This window comes from Tachysurus fulvidraco, chromosome 8 (assembly GCF_022655615.1).
Source record: "Tachysurus fulvidraco isolate hzauxx_2018 chromosome 8, HZAU_PFXX_2.0, whole genome shotgun sequence".
Classification (NCBI taxonomy): domain Eukaryota; kingdom Metazoa; phylum Chordata; class Actinopteri; order Siluriformes; family Bagridae; genus Tachysurus; species Tachysurus fulvidraco.
Window position 1 is genome coordinate 26,024,314 of NC_062525.1, and position 16,661 is coordinate 26,040,974.

At 41.1% G+C, this 16,661-nt stretch overlaps 2 protein-coding genes across 2 annotated transcripts; one reads left to right on the forward strand and one right to left on the reverse strand.

Annotated features, from left to right (window-relative positions):
* Window positions 1-304: 304 nt before the first annotated feature.
* Window positions 305-2,866, forward strand: adoa (2-aminoethanethiol (cysteamine) dioxygenase a). The gene has a single exon (XM_027157157.2). The coding sequence runs from the start codon at window positions 585-587 to the stop codon at window positions 1,332-1,334; it is 750 nt and encodes a 249-aa protein (XP_027012958.1). The 5' UTR covers window positions 305-584; the 3' UTR covers window positions 1,335-2,866.
* A 2,297-nt stretch (window positions 2,867-5,163) lies between these two features.
* egr2b (early growth response 2b) lies at window positions 5,164-7,634 on the reverse strand. The gene is made up of 2 exons (XM_027157159.2): window positions 7,268-7,634; window positions 5,164-7,012 (listed from the first exon to the last, which is right to left on the reverse strand). The coding sequence occupies exons 1-2, from the start codon at window positions 7,437-7,439 to the stop codon at window positions 5,925-5,927; spliced, it is 1,260 nt and encodes a 419-aa protein (XP_027012960.1). The 5' UTR covers window positions 7,440-7,634; the 3' UTR covers window positions 5,164-5,924.
* Between the last annotated feature and the right edge of the window lie 9,027 nt (window positions 7,635-16,661).

The window sequence follows — 16,661 nt, forward strand, 5'->3', positions numbered from 1 at the left end:
CATGTTATGGTCTGGGGTGATGTTGGGCAAAGGGACAGGGCTGAATGTCCTCCCAACACTCCCAGTACTCACCAGAGACTGGGACTGGGAGTGGGGAATTCTGGGAAGTGTAGTGCAACAATGGTGTGAATTTATACTCATAATTAAATGATTCTAATGAGTCCTAGCCCTTTTTCTTTTTCACCCTTTTGACAAAATTTACTGTCGGTTAGATTTTCAGTGAGGTCTGATTTTCAACTGCAGCGTTTAATTGTAAGAAAACTACAAGTCACATTGTGCGTCACGTTTTGACGCATGCGCAGTAGAAGCGGACGTGTAATAGCCGACTGGTAGACAGAGAAGGAAGGAACCGTTGTGTTGATCTTAAACCATAAATAAAAATAAAATATCATCACGCCTTCTTCTTTAAAGCTGAGGTAATTTTGTGACCTACAATGTTTGCTGCGAATCTTGAGAATGTGGTGGTTTTGCATGAGACAACATCTGGACGCTCATTTTTAGCTAGCCAGCTGTTTTGGTGTTGGGCGTAAAAGAAAGAAAGAACAAGAAAGAATCTTCGTTTTGTTGTGTGTCGCAAAGTGAATATGCCTCGAGACAACAGCAAGCCGTCACTCATCCAAAACATCGCAAACCAAGCGCAGGTTACGTTTAAAAACTGCGACGACGGAAAAGATTTTTTGGGGAATTTGGCGGAACTCCGCGCGCTTCTGAGCGAAATCAGGGCCGCAGACCTGAACATCGCGCCCCCTAAGAAGAAGGGCTCTGGCTCGGGGACACGGGCGCGCCGCCGAGCTCCAGTCACCTACATGCACATCTGTGAAACCCCGACGTTCAGCATGGGCGTGTTTGCGCTGCGGAGCGGCATCTCCATCCCTCTGCATGACCACCCGGGAATGAACGGCATGCTCAAAGTGCTCTACGGCAAGGTCCGGATCCGCTGCTTCGACAAGCTGGACGGGCCTCCTGACCCCGAACTTTACACCGGTACCGTGGCTGGGAATGACACTGTGCAGAGGGACGCGGTGTGCCTGGCCGCGCTGCGCTCCAGCGGTGAGTTCACACAGCAGAGCGCGCCGTGTGTGTTGAGTCCTCACAGGGACAACCTGCACCACATCGACGCGCTCGACGGACCCGCCGCATTCCTGGACATCTTGGCACCGCCGTATGACCCGGATGACGGCAGGGACTGTCACTATTACCGAGTTTTACGCACAGTCAGCAAGAACGGGGACGACAAAAAGGGAGAAGAGACCGCGTGTCTTTTAGAGATCCCTCAACCGGAGGAGTTCTGGTGCGGGGGCGAGTCTTACTCTGGCCCTAAAGTTACCGTGTAGGGACGCCTTAATGAGATGGGATGAGTTTACCAAAGTCACAGAGGGTTCAAAGTAATATTCACAAGAACGAGTACCAAACTTTTTAAAGGTCTTAGAAAGAGACAAAGTATGTCACCTTTAGCCTAACATTTTAGTGACAGGAAATGGTACAAATATGTATTTATTAATTAAATGAAATATTTACAGCCTTAAACAACTGAATAGGGGACGATTTAAAACTTATGAGAATGTTATTAATTCAGCTCCAACTGTGACATATATATATATATATATATATATATATATATATATATATATATATATATATATATATATATATATATATATAATCCGTTTAAATCTCTCCTTTTTATGAAATGTTCACTTGCTCAGTGTTTCAAACTACAGAAAGAACTTCCTTTGTATCGAAACAGTAATTAACTGTCTTCAAGGACAAACTGCTATTATTACAGATTAGAATCACAATGCACTTTTTAACATTTATGGCATTAAAACATTTATTAGATGTTATTAGAAATTCAAGTAAGTGACCAGGTGATATCACATGACTTTTATTAAGGTATAAACACTAACTAATCTCCACCTCTAAACCCTTTCCTTAACCTTTACATCTTCTTACACTACTTAAATCAGATCCTGCTGATTAAAGCCCAGTCACATGGGCGTTTTAACCAGAGGTGTTTATGTTTGTGGAACAGAAACGCTCATCTGATGTTTCAGAGTTCAGTCAGAGCGTACACCAACACACTTAACCTTCTGTATTAGTGTAGAAAAGGTCAGTATCCTGGCAGAGGGTCTGAGGAGAACAACCAGCTTGACTTTCAAAGATAAACGAACCAAACAGTAGTTTTCCTCGTCATCGTTGTGATAATGTCAAGGGAACATCTTTAACCTGGGAACCTGTTTCTAGTGTACCTTTAATCAGATACTGCACTAAAAGTGGTTATTATGGTTCAATTGTTTATCTTATAATTCTTTCTCAGTATAAAGTTTGGGGAAAAGAAATCTTTATCTCTGAAAATATTCTAGTATGGAGGTGTATTTCTAAGCCCAGTGTTTCTCAGTCCTGCTTTTCTGCAATGCTTATTTTATTTTATTCTTCATTCTCTAATGTGTTTGAATGACTATTAGAGTCAGATGTATTACAGGAGGGAAAAAGTGTCACACCGTGGAACGTCAGGACAGAGATTTACTGTGTTTCTGAGAACGTTTTCCTCCCAACTACAGTATATATTCCTGATAAAATATATTGAATAATCTCATTCACCCTTTATTAGACCTGTGATCTGTAATGTTTTCTATATAATGTTGGCATTTTAAATAGTAAAAAACAAAGCTGTGGCCTTTCACAACAAATATTGATCATAGTCTTGCCTTAAAAACATGTGCTTGTCTACGTGCACACTACATAATGTAGCTTCTGGTATTTAATTGTACTGTATTTATTGAAGTTTGTACAATCAGTAATGTGTATTTTTGACTATGGATTATATTCTGTTATAAACACAAATAAATGTTTCTAAGACACTGCACTTTCATCTGTCTCCTATATTTAGTGTTCAGTATCTCATATAAAAATATCACTAGATTATTCACTAACTGTAGTCGAATTAAAATGAAAAAGGGGAAATCCTTCATTATTGGAGGATTTCATTCTGTTTGGTTCAAGCAGCACTTGCAGTATGTAAATGAGATTTGTATTTGTCATGCACGCTCTGGCTTTTGGTGAACATAATTGTAGCTTTGCGTGTAATCTGACTTCTCCTTACTTTGACTTTGTCATTATGAATTGTCTGTGAGATGTCATGGGTGGCGTGATTGTTCATTGCATGCATAGTATTTAAAAAAAAGGGGGGAAACTGGTAAGTCATGGCTTAAATATCGATTAGGAGGCAATCTGCCTCCTAGTAAAGTCTGTAATGCTGAGCGCTAGTTCTTATAGCTGAGGCCTGAGATCCCAACTTTCAATCTCACAAAAATTGTGAAATCATTTTTAATAATAAGAGATTATGATCTGCACTGAATGCTTGTGTTATGGTTGTGCCCTAGTTTGTGTGGCACTTTTACTAATCTTTCTTTACATATACTTATTTGGGAATTTGTTCATTTGTTTGAGTTGATAATCAGTTTTTTCAGTAATAAATAAATCAAGACATTTGACAGTTTTTATTGAGGCATAAAGTAAAATATATGACTTTTTTAAAAGGGACAAAAAGGACCCTAATATAGCACATACCTTCAGATGCATTTCTATCCTGTTCTGAGATTTTACATCCATTTCTGTGAACTGAATAAAACTTCTGATGTTCTTTGAGGCTTTCTTGTGTTAAGTGTGCTACTGTTCCATCTTGGGGTGCAGTAATCTGATTTGGACAATAATTGCTTGTAATTGTCAGTCTGAAGATTGCGCTGAAGTTCTTCTGAGTGCTGGCTCCGGTCCATAGCTTGAGCAAAACAAGGCCATTTTGTTAGAATGACATGCTGAAAGTGATTTCTTCTTATACGAAGACTTTAAAAGCTCAAACAATACACAGAGATGCAGATCCATGTGATTTGCTTGCACTAATTCTTTCCCTTTGCAGTAGATCAGGTTTTATTCAGCAGGAGCATCTTTACATTGCATTAAGCTCAGATGAATAATATTTTCTTTAGATCAATAATATATGTAAAGATATGATAATCGTAGTCACTTTCAAACAGCGTTTTATTCTTATTGTGATGTATTTACCTCTGTTACTCACCACACTCATCCTTTTATATTTGGATGCAATCAACAATACAGTTTCCTGTTCCCTAACACAAGGACTGTCCCCACCTCGGCAAGTGTGATTTTTTTTCAACCACAGACAGGTCAAAACAATCCCTCTTTCCACTTCTCATGAGCAAATGAAATCCACAGAAGGTTCTTTATAAAGTCATATTTATTTACATAGAGTACAAAGACACTCGGTTCTCTCTCATTTTGTGAATCCTATTAGGCTGCCCAACTTTAGAAGACATCGAACAGTGAGAGGACAGATGTGTTCAGACTGGGATCTGTTCATAACTTAAAATAATGAATTTACATTTTAATAAATGCACTTTGCTTTAGAGTAAAAGATGACATCTTCCTGACGCTTTCTGGAAATCTGACTGGTGGTGTAGCTCTCAGTTATTCTAAAATCCTCAGAAGTGACTGAACACAAAGAAAAATAATAATATAGTTCTAAAGACAGTTATTATTGTAAAGACATCTGTCCCTCAATCCATTAACACAGGGCTGTTTTCTGAATAAACACACGCTGTACACATCAGGAGCCTACTGAAAAGCCGAGGCTGTGTGTGTGTGTGTGTGTGTGTGTGTGTGTGTGTGTGTGTGTGTGTGTGTGTGTGTGTGTGTGTGTGTGTGTGTGTGTGTGTGTGTGTGTGTGTTGTTATAATTTATATCCTGATTTTGACCGAATGTCCCATAAGGATAGGCATTTCTCTTACATGACCTTGTGAGAACTTTTAGCTGGTAAAAACAACCGAAAAATGAGTGAAAAGATATCATTTTGGTTTCTGTGGTTTTGGTTACGGTCAGATTTAGGTGTATGCATGGTATTAGTTTGCTAAATTACAAAGGTAATACGGGGTGTGTGTGTGTGTGTGTGTGTGTGTGTGTGTGTGTGTGTGTGTGTGTGTGTGTGTGTGTGTGTGTGTGTGTGTGTGTGTGTCCTTGTGAGACAGTGAGTCAGACCTGACTGGTGTGAAATTGGGTATTTCCTATTCAGGTGTACATCAGACTTTCCTACCTGTATATAATATGAACTTTTTTTATGAAGATGAAAAGGACTTTTAGTCTGCAACGAACATTTTAGACTTTGTGTTTATTGATTATGTTTTTTAATGATGACAGAAAGTTACTAACCTGCGTTAGTTATTTCATTCCAATTATATTTGACATTCACAAAACAATGAACTCTATTATGTACATTTACTTTTTTAGCCACAATGAAACAATTCAACACCAAACAAAAAAAGGTACAAAAATAGAGATTTTTTTCAAAAAAAAAAAAAAAATTAAAGGATCCACTGTACACTGTTTAATTGCCTCCGTTCATATGCAGTTATGTACAATAAAAGAACAGATGAAGGCACAATAAACAGAGAATAGAGCGTTAGATTCATCTCACACATTAGGTTAACAGTTCTGACTTATTGCAGAGAAAGCAGCTTTATCATTAAAGCCCACTCTCTCATGTGGCCAACACGGACATCTCACACTGTCAGTAGAATACGTACACTCCCACATGCTGTTTAAGGTTATTCCATTAAATTATTTAACCTACATATACAAACAAAGTGCGTTTGGTCAGTCAACATGTGACTGAGAAAGTCAGGAAAAGATGTGCCATAGGAGGACGCGCAGTTAGTGTCCCTCATCCAAAGTGGTTTCAGGTTATTTCCCGTTTTTCATTCTGCTTTGAATTGAACACCTGAATTGTTACCAAGGTCCATGTGCACCTGCAAAGTAAACACTGTTAACGCAGTTCGGTGCTGAGGATTTGGCAGCGCGTGCTCGGTTACCATCGCGACCGTGTCCTAGTCTCCGTTGCGCGCCGCAGAGCCTCATTGGCTGATTCCGGACGTGGAGTTTGAGCCACCATTGGGAACTGAGGAGGAAGAGGACGATGAGGGCGCCGTGGCTTTCCTGTCCTTCTGCCTCAGGTGGATCTTGGTGTGCCTCTTTCTTTCGTCACTGCGCGCGAATTTGCGACCGCAGTAGTCGCAGGCGAACGGCTTCTCGCCGGTGTGCGTGCGGATGTGTGTGGTCAGATGGTCGCTGCGGCTGAAGTTCCGCATGCAGATGCGGCACTGGAACGGCTTGTGGCCCGTGTGGATGCGGATGTGCCGGGTGAGCTCGTCAGAGCGCGAGAAGCGCCGGTCGCAGCCCTCAGCCGGGCATGGATACGGGCGCTCGTGCACGGGCGTTTTGCTGGGTCTGTTTGGGTATTTCCGCGGGCGCAGGATGGGTCTTAGTGGCAGGTTCTGCGGGCTGTAAGCAGCGGGTAAGCGCGCTCCCTCGGCCACCGGTGCAGCCAACGTGAAGTTCCTAATTGTGTTGAGCGGCGTGAGGGGCGGCGGTACACGGAACGACTCGAGAGGGCATGCAAAAGGTTTGCGCTCGGGGATGGACTGCACGTCCCGCTGGCACGGGGGCTGGAAAAAGCCGGTGTAGTCCGGGAGGATGGGGAAGAGTCCGGCATCAGCACTCGGTTTAGGGGAGGAGTAGGCTGGCGGCGGATACGAGGAGATGGGGCATGTGGATGTGGAGAGAAAAGCGGACGGATCCTGGTAGACCTCTGCGCAGCCCGTATAGGGCGGAGGAGGGGAATAGATGTGCTGCTGCTCCATGTCCGTCTGGCCCTGAGCCACCGTGCAGCTGAGCGTGCTGGAGAAATGAGCCGGAGACACCGAGGAGGAGGAGGACGGTGAAGAGGACGCCGATGAGGCCTGGGTCATGCCCAGGATGCCCGCGCTCACGATGTTGATCACGCCCTCTGGGTTCCAGTTGCCCGGATACTGGGAGTCGATGGAGAACTTGCCCATGTAGGTAAACGTTTGACTGCGAGGACCAGCCGGCTGCGCGAAGCTGCTGGAGTAGGGCAGGTCGACGGCGCGCTTCTCCGCGCTCATATCCCCGATAACCAAGCCATCTACAAGAGAGAGAAAATAAACAATACTGTTAACAACCACACATTGTGGACAGTTGCATTTTGCGCACGAGCCACCCGGAGATGCGATGAGGTTCAAGTGAAAGCTATACGCACTTGCACATCAAGTCAACAAAACACCGAACACCTCGTTTAACATATGCAACTTGTTTATAAAACTTGTTGTTTTAAAACCTCGAAGCAACACGTGACAGCAAAAACAGGTAGGAGGGAGTGCGCATCCGAAGCTCAGCTTACCTGCTGAAATTCCATTTATCTGGTCGTAATGTCCAGCTAGATCACTGTTCGGAAAAATTGCCAACGATGCTGGCAGCGGTGTGGTGTCGTCCAGTGAGTAGATGCTCTCGGACAGAGGGTGCACGAAGCCGCCGAGAGTCACAGGGCTTTTCTCCAAAGTTTTAGCGGTCATCGTTCGGTCGCGACAGAAGTGTGTTGTGTTTGCGTGCTGATGACCGTCTGCTTTTACACACTGACACTAAACTCACATCAGCAGGGCTGACACTTAACCTAGGGAGTGTTTAGCGCTCACTCAGAGATGACCACGAAAGCGAGCCCTCTCATCAGGAGTGTGTGTTTTGTTGAATGACAGACAGACCCTCACGGCTCCTCTTATTGGTACTAAGTGTGTATTTATGGGGAACCGTTCAATGTGCCGTTACGTCACTGACCATATAAGGACTGAACGGCAAAAGAACACCCATATGATTGGCTCTGAGTCCTGGTGACGACACCAACGATAGTTGTCAATGGAGACTTCTGCTTACACGATGGACCAGCAGTAGGAAACTGATACAGAGACCAATTATTCCGAGCTGAAAAGAAGAAAAGTTTCATGCAAACAAAATGCTTTTAATAGACACGTTTTCTGAAGCGCAAAAACACTCAGTAACAGAATAAAAGTGATAAATATCTAGTTTTCTAAATGAAACAGATTCGGCTGCAGCTTTCACACTGAATCAAGATCCGGTTTAACTTCAACCCCATACATGGTTTATTTATCCGGTGACTGAAACAACGCCCCTGCGCACATATATGGCTCTGATTCCGGAACATGAGCGTCGGAAACTGACGAGTTCTGCCGAGCAAAAAGGAGCCGATCTGAAAACCACAAACAAATCAGACGCACAATCACGGAATTTCTAGCTTTGCTGTCTTACAGTCGGAAAGTGTGTTAGATCTGTTTGAACAGCCAGTGATGTTTTGTTGGAAAGAGGGAAACGTTTTTAGTAACACTGCTCTATATTTAGTGTTCAGCTGGAACATTAGGCTTTTTATGTTTCATCAGGTGTCGCCATGTGCATCAGTTTATTCATCATGTTATAAAGTCACATTATTCTTTTTCTTCCTTGTTATTATTACAATAATAATAATAATAATAATAATAATAATAATAATAATAATAATTATTATTATTATTATTGTTGTTGTTGTTGTTGTTGTTGTTGTTGTTATTGGTATCATTATGTTGTTGTAATAATAATAATAATAATAATAAGAAGAAGAAGAAGAATAGTTATTATTATTATTATTATTATTATTATTATTATTATTATTATTATTATTATTATTATTATTATTATACTTTTAATTGATTGCCCTCTAGTGGTTTAAAGATATCCAAATAAATAATATGTGCTGCTTCTGTCATCTGATCGGACTGCTTTGTTTTTCTTTGATTGCATCTCTTTTTTTTTTCCAAAACTACACAGACCACAATCTTCCAAAGTAGCTCCAAACTGACCACGAGTCTAAACATAGGCTGAAGTGAAATGTTCCGTTGTTGTAAGGTTTATAAGATGCGACTCGAGATCACACTAATGTTTGGGGTGAAATTTCCCCCGTGGGTTTAGAAACTTATCTGGAGGTGGAAGGCCACGGGGGAGGAATTACAGCCCATGACAAGACCAGCACAGAAAACATGACACATATAAACGAATAAAGGAACCAGTTCACCATGTAGTCACAATGCACACTACAGGCCAATATATACAGTACTATAGATCTTTCTCTATTTTACACATGCACTGTTAATGTTAGCTCAGGTTACACACGTGATTAATGACTCATTATAACCACTGGGTGATTAATGATAAACACTTCAATACAGAGGGCTGTTTTTTCTACGTTGTGGTGTGAATTCTGTATTTAGTAAACTGTAAGATTGACTATACTGAATGTCAGTTTATAAACAGATAATCATTGTAATAAAAAGGGGATAAATTGCCCTAATGCACCCGCTTTATGCCCCATGAGCATCATTCTGGTCTCATCGCGTCTTTAAATGAACTGTTTATTTCATCCACTTTCACAGAAACTGAACTAAAAGCACAATGTAATGGTGTCGCTAGGAGTTTTTTTTTTTTAACAATACTTAAAATAAAATAAAAATAGAGAGAAACCCTCATTTTCACACAAATATATTGGATCTCATTAATTAACACCAATAAGCTAACAAATCAATAACAAGCTCTAATTGGTCTTATGCGATATTTCACTCTTGGAATAATAAACGATGGCCACGGCATATCTTTGTACCTGTAATGTTCATCTTTCACCAGGGAACATGTCTATAATATGTCTTTAAGTCTATAATATATAACATGGACACTTGTCTAAGGGACATATGATGGAAAGAAGTTACAACTTCAATGCGCCTTTTAATCTGAGAGCTTTATTATATAGACAAACTTGTGTATGATTGACATCTGTATCTGTTCATAGTGACGTCATTTAGAAAGGCTAATTCACTACAGATATTTCAGTAGTTTCATTTTTGTGTCAGAGCAAAATCTAAAACAGAAATACATAAGAAATAAAAAAAAAAGGTTTTCTTACACACAAACACACAAAAAACACAATCTACAGCACAAAAGTGCACACATTAACACTGTAGCTGGAAATTCACCAAAGTAAGGTCACGTAACATTTTGAATTTTGCTCTAAAGAAAATACAAGTAAACGTCTAATAACTGGATTAATTCCAGAGAGATCAGATCACTGCACAAATAATGAGGACCCCCGATATTCCTCACTAGGGGGCAGTGTGCTCCATCTGCACTCTGCCCAGCCACTCGCACCTCCAAACATTTATGGCACACCGTGTTGTGGTTGACTTTGCCCTTTTGCACTCTGGCTTGTGGTTTTTATTATAATGGTTCAGGTTTGGATACAGGTAGGAGATGCTGACTCGTATTCCTTGCAGCTAAGGGCATGAGGATGTAGGTGCAGGTTAAATCTGGGGCAGATAACCACATGCTAAACAAGAATAATATGGACGAGCAAGTCAGGGAAATGTGCTCATAGCTGAGATTTAAAGCTTGAACTATATGTCTTTGTTTCAGGTTTTCTTTCTCTCTCTCTCTCTCTCTCTCTCTCTCTCTCTCTCTCTCTCTATATATATATATATATATATATATATATATATATATATATATATATATATATATATATATATATATATTATATTTATACAAGCCACAATAGCTCCTTATTAACACCTGAAGCTTCTTTTCACAATGTGTAATCATTTATTCATGTACATACAGCAGCGACTCAAATGTAGAACAATTAGCCACAATTATCGACTAGTAGAAGAAATATTCTAGGCAGACAAAAATAAATAAAGTTTTGCATAATATTAGCATTACTATTTTAAGAGTTCTTTTTTCTTGCTCGTAAAATCACAACTGAAATCAACATCACATATTTGGGGGTGTAAGTTCTACATGAACATTTTTAATTATGTCTATTAAAACCCTAAAGGTCTCGACGTTGATGAGCGCTCAGCTCTCATCACACGATCCTGTTGTTTAAGATCCAAAAGCCGAACGCTGACCCTGGATCAGTCATGCTCTGAGAAGTTTGACGTGTATGACCTCGGCTCTAATAGTATGAATGTCACTTCTGTGCTTAGTCAGTGGCAGATTTCACTTTCATGCTCACTTTTAAGCAACATTAAAGGAATGGAACTGAGACGATGAAATGGGACGGTTAAATTTATGTCCGAGTTTGTCTGAGCAGAAACGTAAAGGGAAATAAAGTCAGAATTGTGAAGTTTGTTCAAAGAAGCCTATGGTGTGCTGCATCTGACCGACATTAATATTTTCTTTGATAAAAGTTCTTGCTTTATGATATCTTTTCAGAACGGGTTGAAGTGAGATCACCACAAGTCTTTGACGTATTTTTTTGTGCATATAATCTAAACAGAGGGAAATCTTCATGTGCGAGTTCCTGTAGTGTTGCTTTCACATTTGCGAGTACACGTTTATCTAACCATCAGTGGAAACCTCAGAGTTTAATTTAAGCCAAAATACCACCAGCCATCCTGTTGATATTGCAGTCACATGTATTTTTGTCTCCACCCATACAAGCAAAGGTTATTTTTATAGAGGTGTTGCTGTCATCATCAATAGCCATCACCGATGAGTTCATGATTCTTAATACAATTCTGGACATCATGGCGTCATAACGATTTTTAACCACGGTTCAAACGGGCCATCTGTTGTAACTGCATCGGCTCTGTGCTCGTGGGATGGTGTTGTTCAGATGGTATCAAATACTATCAGAGCCAAAAAACAGCCTGCTTGGTGTCTCGCTCTGCTCTACTGTAGGCGGTTTTGAATGAAACAAGGGAAAAGCCCGAGAGAGTATATATGTGTGTACATGTAAGATTAATGGAAAGTCTGAATAATTCTACTCTGACCATGGTGGAGTTTAGTCGAAAACGACATGGTGCGTCTAATTGTGTTTGCAAAGTTGCAATAATTTCTACAGTAAATCTGAAGCGAGAAATCTGCCTCCTACTGCTGTGCTTAAACCTGTGATTTACCATCATTTCCATCCTTTTCCTGTCTGGGTTCTTCTTCAGCCTGTGCTGCACTGAGCTGCATTTTTTCATCACCTCTGTCACTAGGCACAGCGATTAGTTAAGAGGTCGTGTTCACCACGTCGTCATAATGACACCTTGCTGGATATCGACTGGAGAGCAGCTCCGCAAATCACCCATGCCGCTCGATAGCGAGCCTGAACCACTGACATGTCACATTTACATCCTCTCCCAGAGACGTTTCGAAGCAAAGAGGCATTTTTCAGCCCAGACGAGGCGGGTGTGAATAAACGGTAATGTGACAGGCGGGTGACAGAGCAGCTCTGGTCAGAACGATTAGGGCCATGCGTCAGCCGCTTTTAATGGGGGAAGTCCTCTAAACATTGTCCCAGTACCTGAACCTCCATAATGAGGGGATAGGTAATGAAGCCAGGGCCTGTATTAATTGCCAGTCGTCACGCAGGGCGCCATCCATAGATAAGCCTCAAATGGTCAGGACAGCGCTGGGTCGAGCGAGAATTTGAGTTTTACACGTAAATGATTCTTGCTTTATGAGCTACAACACGATTGGTCATCTATAATGTGAGCGAGTGAGTTGTGGGTGATGCAGGTGCATAATGAATGTGGAATAAATCCACCCTACTGAGCAAGAGATCAAGATGCTGGTATCAGTCATCGCCACGGGCCATGAACCGACCCTTTCACATTTTACAGCTGCTGTAATTACAAACTCCATTGTAAGACCCACTGCACCGTTTGTTCTCAATGGATAATTGTGGCTATATGACAACATGAAGAGACACAAAAGCTCTCAAGTCAGCCTAGAACAGCGACGATCTTTTGCAGTTAATTGTTGAAGCAGAATGTTTCACATTTTTAGGAATTCTTGATTCCTCCCCCACAGAGGAAAGAAGGAAGCTTCTTGAGATGCTCTTGTCCTTTGTTGCACACCCACAGATGCAAAAATGTTTGCACACATTGCAGAAGTGGTGCAGCTTGGCGCAGCAGACTAGTCCTGCCCAGTGCCCATTGGCTGATGGGATTTGGCCGACCCTGGCGGGACTCAGTGTGCTAGCCGCCCACGGTGAGCAGAAGCTGAATTCAGGAGCTTTCACTCCTGTATGTACTCAGGGTCACACAAGGTCAAACAACTCCTGCATATGAGGATATGTCAAATGACCCTTTCTTCCTCGCTCCTGCCCTTTTTGTGTTGTTTTTTTTCCGAGTCGTTTTCGCTTCAGTCTCATGTAGCCTCGGTAATTTTTCGGTTCAAGATGGCCTTGAATGTGATAAGTCGTCAGCACACCTGCATGCAACATCAGTATATCACCATCACGTGTCTGGTGATGGTGAGCGCTCTTGTACACTGTGTGACTTTCATGCTATTTGTGTAAGAACGAACAAATAAGCTCTTTGTCATTGTTCTCTGGAAATCCAGTAAAAACGAACAATTTGCTATTTTGCGTCGTGAATCACCACACTGAGTCAACACAAAAAACTCTGCGCTGATACACAAAGGAGGTCACGAGCATTATTTCTACATGAAAAAGGAGAGCAGGCCCGAGATGGGAAAGAGAAAACCGCAATGGGAGCGGAATGCCACGCACAGACGCCTGAAACGCCGGTCAGGCATATGACAAGGCAGCATAAAGCAACCTGTCAAGTTCCACCCACAATATTCAGATGAGCTCCGTCAAAGAAAAGTGAATGGACACCAACCTGCTCCAGCACCGGCTAAGATCTAAAGACAAGCCGTGGGAGAGCCCGCAACAACACGAATTGTTCTCTCTTTATGGAGTGGGAGGCTGTTTTTCTTACTGAGTTTGCGTAGGTGTAACTTTTCTATAGATGCTCACCATCAAAGGACTCAGCAGTTTGCACTAGTGGTATGTGGGGTGAGAAATTCCCTCTTAGCCTTTAAGTTGCATTATTTAGTGTTGCCTCTAAACAATACGTCCTATTTTTACACCCAAGTTTGTACACACAAGAAAAAGTGGCTCTCACATTCATGCTGTATTTTTTTTATAGTAATAAAGAACAATTCTTTAAATTATCTAGCAGTTTAAGAAGTGGACAATACTCATTTGTCTGAAAAAAAAAATCAGCTTTTGTGAAATGTAAAACATTTTATTTTTTAAATTTTGAAATTGCAATTAAATATTGCTTTTTCTCATAACCTAAAATTGAACCTGACTGTAAGTATTAATCTCCTGCTCCTGTTGTTTCTACTTAGACGATGTGTTCATTGCAATAAATCACAGCATCCCATCAAAATCACTTGAAGTGCAAAGAAGAGAGTAAATGCATGCAAAACGCAGCCCTCTGCTACTGAATACAGCGCTGCTAGAAAAGGAAAGCTCTTTTTTCCCTTCTGCTCCTGTAATATATTCACTTCCCAAATTACCTGCATTATCTAAATGAAGAGGGCTGTGCTCTCAGTGCAGAGAGCAGCACATCTAACAGACACCACATCATGCAGTTCTACAGGACCTAAAAGCACTCACATACTCTCTCTCTCTCTCTCTCTCTCTCTCTCTCTCTCTCTCTCTCTCTCTCTCTCTCTCTCTCTCTCACTCACTAAAACCCACGAAGAAGAAGTGTTGCACGGTGGCTTGTGCTATACTCACATTATCAGGGCTTGGAGAAAAGTGGCTCTTTGTGAATCCCATCACATGAGTGGACTCCTCCAAGAGCATTACACTGATCCAGTAGCAACACACTCACGCACACACTATCCGGAATACACACACATACACACACGCTCTTGGGATAGCTTGGGCTCCACATCCGATCGGATCGCTCTCCAAACTGATTATCTATAATCTACCAAGGGGCTATATGAGGAGTTCTCTCATTCTCTCTCTCTCTCTCTCTCTTTCTCTCTCTTTAAGGGGGTGTAACAAAAAAAAAAAATCAAGGAAACTCAAGACAATAGCACTGTTCCTTGTGCACGCCACATCTTTGACATTGAAATTATCATGGTAATGTTGAGTGAGAGGTGTGGGAGCTGGGATAATTTGATGGAAGGACCTGTAGGTGTTGGTGTCAGTCACATGTCACATGTAGCAGCGTGAACCTCCCCGTTCTAACTCGGAGTTTTAACATAATGTTAACCACTACAGAGTGAAGCATTTACATCTTTGGCTTAAACAGTGTTATTTTTAGTTATTATGTGAAGCATTGTGCTAACATTATACAGACATATTTATGAGTTTATCTGCTCTTAAATGTGGCATGTAGAAGAAGAAACTTTACATAATGAGAAAAAACTGTCTTAGACATAGACTTTGTGAGTATGACCGGAATCGGACGTTTACAGCATGTACACACACACACACACACACACACACACACACACACACACACACACACACACACACACACACACACACACACACAGGGCTTGCCCAGGACTTTCTCTCATCGCAGAGGCACGTGGCCAAGGAGCCGTGGGTCGGACCCGAGCTCTGTCTCCCTCATTATTGATGAGCTCGCTCCATCATTGACTTCTGGCTCCTCATTCAGCATCAGAATCCATTAACACTAATGTTCTGCTCGTCTGTTTAGACACAAGACCCTGGTTTTCACCTAGAGGAGAGGAGGCACTTCCACACTTTTGACTTGTGGATCCTCGAGGGTTCACTTTCATTAAGTTCTGAGAGACTAACAAAATCTCAGAAGCTTTCTCTCTGAAACATGAATATAAATCGGAATATAAATAAACACATTTAAATGAGGGAACATAGGGATGTTAGGACGAGTGTTTACTATTGCAACAATTTTCTTCAGAAGCTTTTATGACAAAAAAACTCAGAAATAATTATAAATTGAATGGACGAAGTAATGTTCAAGAGATTAAAGAGCTTGTCATATAAAAAACATTAAATATTCCAACAAGTGTAAGGGCAGACAATCAGCTCGACCCAACACAGACCTTGATGAGGAAAAACTATGCAGCAGAACATTAAGCAAATGGTGCCATTAAAAGCGTTAATCTTTACCTGTGAAGGGTGCAGGAATGATGGGGCTTCTGTTTCTTCTGAGGGAAACTGCTGCGTGTCAAACCTCACTAATAAATGGCACGGCTAAATCATCCTTTAATTCGGCGCCACTGTTTTGGAAAGGCGGACCCTTGTTACAGACGTAGCCTCCTGAAGACCCTGTCAAAGTTTAGCCATTAGGAAGCAGATCCATCATGTTTCGATGTGGCCGGTAATGAATTGTGTGTATCGGTGTCATTAGGTCTTTATGAACCGAAGGCTCAGTAATATTAAACGCTGTCATTAAAGAGCCTCTTAATGATGTGTTCAGGTTAATGGGGAAATAGACTCGAGTGGCCTGCCGGAAAAAATGTGTTGATTTTGATTCATTACAGAAATGAAGAGAGAAATGTTTATCAAAGGAAATGTTTTTGTAATCGAACTGCAGTTAAGAGCAAAAGAGAATTTTGAGTGGTAATTACACACACACACACACACACACACACACACACACACACACACACACACACACACACACACACACACACACACACACACATATTATTTATATAGCTTTACTTATATTAATATTTCTATTTATATTTGTGGTAAATCTAAAATGTAAATAATATCAAAAATCAATAAAATAATATTTTTATTTTTATTTTAATAAAATATTTAATTTTAATAAAACATTAAAAGTACACCAGTTAATTTTGGTGCATTTATTATTCAACATTTTATTGTATTTTTTACATTTTTTGTTAATGCCCCAGTGGTTGGAGTCTGACCCACACCTACACAGTGATGCGGTTCACCGTGGTCA

Excerpts from the sequence above, each read along its gene's own strand:
- adoa (XM_027157157.2), top strand. The coding sequence starts at position 585 with ATGCCTCGAGACAACAGCAAGCCGTCACTCATCCAAAACATCGCAAAC.
- egr2b (XM_027157159.2), bottom strand. The coding sequence starts at position 7,439 with ATGACCGCTAAAACTTTGGAGAAAAGCCCTGTGACTCTCGGCGGCTTC. Across the intron at positions 7,013-7,267 it reads GATAAATGGAATTTCAGCAG|ATGGCTTGGTTATCGGGGAT; the intron begins GTAAGCTGAGCT and ends TCTCTCTTGTAG.